The sequence below is a fragment of the Meriones unguiculatus genome, chromosome 7 (genome assembly GCF_030254825.1).
Source record: "Meriones unguiculatus strain TT.TT164.6M chromosome 7, Bangor_MerUng_6.1, whole genome shotgun sequence".
In the NCBI taxonomy this organism is placed as follows: Eukaryota; Metazoa; Chordata; class Mammalia; order Rodentia; family Muridae; genus Meriones; species Meriones unguiculatus.
The window spans coordinates 105801209-105807208 of NC_083355.1; the positions used below are offsets into that span (position 1 = coordinate 105801209).

The following is a 6000-nucleotide window of genomic DNA, read 5'->3' on the forward strand; positions in this document are numbered from 1 at the left end:
GCCTGATGAGCCCCTCCCTGCTGCATCACAGAATGTTCATGACCTAGTCTTGTGCTAAGAATCACAGCTGCTAGGATTCACGAGCCTAATGACCACATCAAGCTGAGTGTGAGAGTGTGTGTGTGTGTGTGTGTGTGTGTGTGTGTGTGTGTGTGTGTATGTGCGCGCGTGCATCAGCATTGTTCTTCGGGGCCGTCCACCATTGTGTTTTGTTTGTTTGTTTTTGTTTTTGTTTTTAGTCAGGGTCTCTAATTGACCCGGAAATCACCAGGTAGACTATCTGACCTGGCAAGGACGCCTTGGGGACCCACGTGTGCCCACCTCCCCAGCGCTGGGGTTACAGTTACATACCACACCTGGCCTTTTTAACACGGATTCTGGGGACTGCGCTCAGGCCCTGCCCTTTGCCAGTTGGGCTATGGGTAAGGCCACGCCCTCAGTGCTCAGCCGCCCTTGGTGCCTCCACTCCGACCATTTTCTGATACTCTGGCTGATGGACGAGAGGGCTGTGATCCAGCAAGCCCAGCGGGTGGCCAAATGTCATGCTGACTCCTTCTTCAATTAAAAGTCCTGGGGAGCCAAGTCAGCAGATAGAATTCTGGAATTTTCAGTCCTTGGAGCATAGCTCCAAGTTCTCAAGCTTGTCAATGTCATCACTGTAGCTGAAGGTGCCCGGGGTCACTCTGCCCAAAGTGAGGCTTCATTCAGACCCCTTGCGGTGACATGAGTCCGTTATGCTTACATTTACCCCTGGACACGTTGTTGGTTCCTCTTGCCCTTGCTTTGATGTGAGCTCTCCGAGGTCAGGGACCATCATTTTCACTAGATCAACTGTGCAAGAGACCGTCACATGGAGCTTGTGGGCAGGTGACTCCCCTAGAGATGAAGAGGTTAGAAAGAGGGGCTCAGTGAAGCTTCCTGAGAGTCCAGTGACTCTTCCCAGCTGTTTGTATGCAATTCTGTCCTAACTGTATATGGCCTTGCAGTGTTAGAAGGTGTGAGCATCTCTCTAGACTGGATACAGTACTCCATCTATGCGGCTATGGGCATCCATGCTGGATGAAGACCTTCCACTGTGGTGGTCACCCATGCTTACATAGGCAACGCTTCACTCTGTGTGTTCCAAGTAAGCCCAGTAAACTCGCTGGTTCCCCGGAGAGAAGTTCCATGGACTCATACTCTGGTTCATCACACACAAGGTCATATTTTGATTTGTAATTGGGAGCTTGTAAGCCGGGGGTAGACATTGTTTACAGCTCTTTAGGGAAGGAGCTCTCATAAGGAGCTTGTCCAGGTCATCTTGGATGGCTGTCTTAATTCATTCTGGATGCTGTGACAAATACCACAGGCCGGCATTATGCTCAAAGTTCTGGAAGTCCAAGGTTAAAGCCTTCATAGAATCATTGCTGTGTTCTCAGATGGCAGAGATGGTGTCGTTCTCCAAGGTGTCTTTTCTTGTAGTCGTTGTCTGAGCCAGGCTGCTTTTGAACTCCCTACATCATCTAACATGTCCTTGAAGTTTTCTGGTCCTCCTGGCTCCCTCTCCCACATGCTGGATTACAGGCACCTGTTACCACACCCAGCTTCTCAGACAGACAAACCCTCTACTAACTGAGCCACGTCCCCAACTGCCAAGGCATCATTTAGAAAGACACAGATGCCATCCATGAAGGTCCCACCCCTCTAAGCTAATCACCTCACATAGGTCCATCTTCTAAAACCACCACCTTTCGGGTGAAGATGAGAGTGTGAGTTGGGGGAGATGAAATCATTCCTGTCATAGCAGTGGCCTCTGCTTCTATCTTCTACAGGGAGCACTCACAAACTCTCCTGGTTCAGGAATCCACTGAGTCCATCAAAGTATCTCCAGGTTCCTTCAATAACTGGGAACTACTTGTTTGACTTGCTGGTGGCTCAGTGGTGTTCTTTTGGACTGAGTAGAATACAACATTGTTCAAAACCTACTTGTAAAACTCAGTGCGCCTAATTCATCAAACTCAAGCCTCCACAATTCTACCTGCCTCTACTCATCTGAGCTTGAGGATAAGAATTTAACTCCTAACCAGAGAGGACAACACATTTCTCTACCTAATGGAGAGAAATGACCTCTCTCCAAGGTGGCTGAGGAGGCTTTGATTTGAAGCAAGGTTTCCAAAGGAGAGGTGATGTTTTGATTTTTTTTTCTTCCACTATTAAGAGTCCTAACATTCAAAATCTCCATTCTATTGTTCTTGTCTCTCTCTCCTTCCTTACCAAATGTCCCATCCATTCTTGTTTTGCTAAAAGCTGAACTCATTATACTCCTTTATTATCTTGGTTTAAGGCCTTTTGCTTCTCAGCTAAACAGGGTTGCGAACCATGTGTGCTGAGAACCATGACTTTAGTCAGAGAGTTGTTTGGAAAAGGTGGTTCCTTGAGTTCATCTCAGGACACCATGAAGCCCTAACCCCAGTAGCCCACACACCTCAAGATCTGATCTGACTAGTACCCAAGGGAAACCTAGGGCAGACAGCCACTCGTTGACCTATAGCAACAAGATAAAGGTCAGCTTTGAGGGAAATTACAAGGATAATAGCTGAGGTTTGTGGATCCCAGTGATGGAACCAATGAGGAACCTGAAACTTGAAAATAAAGAAAAAGTGTAAGGACCAGAGTTAGATCCTCAGAATTCATGTAAAAACCCAGGCAGGCATGGCAGCTTCCCAGGACAAGCTAACCAGCTAAACTAGCCCAAATCAGTGAGCTCTGGTTTCAGCAAAAGACCTTGCCCCAACAAGTAAAGTGGAGTGCAGTTGAGGAAGATATCCAACATCAACTTGCACACACACACACACACACACACATACACACACACACACACACACACACACACACACACACACACTTACTACATATGTACACATACATGCAAAAGAGAAAGGAGGAAAAGGGACAACCATTACCTCTGGCATGTACCTTCTGCCTGCACAGTGCCTCCTTGGTTCCTAAGATCCTCGGTATAATCTTCCCAGACCCCCACATCTGAGATGGGTGCCCCCCTCAGCAGCTGCCACGGAGCTCTGTACCACTTCCAAGCCCAGCACTTACCACACAATATACCGATCATCTGCAGAACCAGAGAACCAGGGAGACAGCAGCTCTTCCGGTTCTGTCACCAGTTCCGTGTCTGGAATAAATGAATTCTTACGAGTCTGTGAAAGCCTTTATTTTTGTAGGAGCCTGTGTGTCTCTGAACAAGGTCTGTTGATTGTGACTGTTTGTTCCATGGCGTACAAGGACATCCAGCAAAAGAAGGGCAGGAGGCTGGGACCTAGTCACATACTCAGCACTAAGCCCTTTTTGTTTTTCCTGGCTGGTTCCACTCAGAGGAAGAGGGGCCTTTTCCTGCCTTGCACAATAGCACCATATGGGCTTGCAGCAGGCCGAGTCTGTGTGCTGAACAACAGCCTTCCAGCAGCGATGGAGAGTCTCCACTTTCCTAGAAAGGCTAGAGTGGAGGGGCTTCATAACACTGTCTTATACTCCTTCACCGGCCTCCAAGCCTATATGCCAGTGGTTCTCAACCTACAGGTCATGACCCCTTCAGGGTCCCATATCAGATATTTACATTACGATTCCTAACAGTGGCAAAATTACAGTTGTGAAGCAGCGACAAAATAATTTCATGGCTGGGGGTCACCACAACATGAGGGACTGTATTAGGATGTCGAAGGATTAGGGAGGATGAGAACCACGGCTCTCCACCAACTCCACTCCCAACCAAGCTCTCGCTCACTCCTTTCTCCCCTGGCTTTTGTCTTCTTCACAGGGTTCGGGATGACAACACCAGCCACAATGGGAGGGAAGATTTTTCTGATCTTTTATGGTCTCATTGGATGTGCAAGTACCATCCTCTTCTTCAACCTCTTCCTGGAGCGGCTGATCACCGTCATCGCCTATGTCATGAGGTCCTGTCACCAGCATCAGCTGCGGAGACGCAGGGTGGTGACCCAGGACAACGTGAAGGCCCCCGAAAAGGGCGAGGTGGATAACCTAGCTGGCTGGAAACCCTCTGTGTACTACGTCATGCTGATCCTCTGCTTGGCATCAGTGGCCATCTCCTGCGGAGCCTCAGCTCTGTACACCACCATGGAAGGCTGGAGCTACTTTGACTCACTGTACTTTTGCTTTGTGGCTTTCAGCACCATTGGCTTTGGGGACCTGGTGAGCAGCCAGAATGCTCAGTATGAGAGACAAGGACTCTACCGCTTTGCCAACTTCTTCTTCATCCTCATGGGGGTCTGCTGCATCTACTCCCTGTTTAACGTCATCTCCATCCTGATCAAACAGACTGTGAACTGGATCCTGAGGAAACTGGATAGCGGGTGCCTCCCCCAATGCCAAAGAGGACTCCTGCGGTCCAGGAGGAACGTGGTGATGCCCGGCAACATCCGGAACAGGTGCAACATCTCCATAGAGACGGATGGGGTGATGGAAAGTGACACCGATGGGCGACGTCTCTCGGGGGAGATGATCTCCATGAAGGACACCAACAAGGTCTCCCTGGCCATCCTGCAGAAGCAGTTGTCCGAGATGGCCAATGGTGGACCCCACCAGGCCAATACATCCTCCCGGGAAGATGAGTTCTCAGGGGGTGTGGGAGCCTTTGCAGTAATGAACAACAGGTTGGCAGAGACCAGCGGAGACAGGTAGGAACCAGGAGTAGCTGACAGAGGAAGACTCCCAGGGGCAAGTGGAGAATAAGGCACTGTCACACCCCCAGCGAACTCGGCTATGTCCCTGGCTGTTGCAATTAGCTTCTCAAGTTCAGCTTTGAAAATCTGACCTTGGCCTCAGGAAACAGTAACGGTCATGGTCCATCAACTGGGAAGGAAAGCCCCCAGGAGCCTAATTCTAGCCTGAAACTGTGAATGGCCGAACTCACCCCTTCTCCCAGCCCCTCAAGAAAAGGGAATGGATGTTCCAGAATGTATCGGGGCCTTCTTTTTGCTGGGTTTCCTTCCAAGCTTATTTATTGCTGGTTTCATTGATGGGGAAACCATCTAATCTACTCTTTATAGCTGCTGCTTGGTTTGGGAGTCTGTTGGGTTTTTTAGTTGGTTGGTTGGTTGGTTGGTTTGGTTTGGTTTGGTTTCCTGTTTGACAAATGCACCTTTCTTATGTGATAAGAAAACTAAATGCTTCTCAAAGCCTTTAAGCTGCAGCAAGACAGTAGTAAGAGATGAGAGCAACTCCCTTTTGTAACTAAAGCCCACAGCTTAATGTGTTCTCTCTGAATGGTTACACGGACTCTGTCCTTTTACCAAGGCTCGTGGCCTATTGTAGAGGCAACTATTTATTAGAACTGAAAATTTAATAAATTTTCATTTTGTTAACTAAGAAGCCATGGGTGATCATTGCAGACAGTATCGAGAAAGCTGGAAATACGCACCTCATCTTGGAGTCTGGGTTGGAGCAGTAACATTCTTGGCCACATGATTATGCGTGGCTTTCTTGTCTCACGTATTGCAGGGCTGGCTTCTGAGACTGCACCAAGGCCAGCGATGTGAGCCTCCCTGGCCTTTAGAGCACCCTTCCTAGAAATGGAGGTTGCTGACCTTCTGAAATGCAAGCGAGAACATGTAAAGCATAGCAGGAGTCATTTTTCACAAGATTAGAGCGGGTACACACAGCGCTTTCAGAAGCGGCGCTCCGTCACACCACATGGCTTCCTTTAAGTGGAGCCTAACAATGGCATAAGCTTTTCAGCTGTGGTTGTCTGTCTGTTAAGCTCACTTTGTGGCTCCAGCTGGCCTTGAACTCATGGTCTTCCAGTCTCAGCCTTCCAGGTGCTGGGATTACAGGAGTGAACCGCCATGCCCAACTCAGCTAAAGTTTTAGAAAATTCAACACGGGTCTCTTAAAAATCCCCTCCAAGCCTCAAAGCATGAGTTTCTTTTTCTCTGGGCTGAGGGTTCCCTAGTGGGAACACTGAAAAACTAAGGTTAAGAAAAGAAGTGC

At 48.7% G+C, this 6000-nt stretch overlaps 1 protein-coding gene across 1 annotated transcript in view; it reads left to right on the forward strand.

Annotated features, from left to right (window-relative positions):
• Kcnk13 (potassium two pore domain channel subfamily K member 13) overlaps positions 1 to 5382 on the forward strand; it is a 93124-nt gene extending 87742 nt beyond the window's left edge. The window contains exon 2 of the mRNA XM_021656657.2: positions 3809 to 5382. Within this exon, the coding sequence (XP_021512332.1) occupies positions 3809 to 4692 (884 nt within the window). The 3' untranslated portion in view covers positions 4693 to 5382. The remainder of the gene's footprint in view (positions 1 to 3808) is intronic.
• The last annotated feature ends 618 nt before the right edge of the window (positions 5383 to 6000 follow it).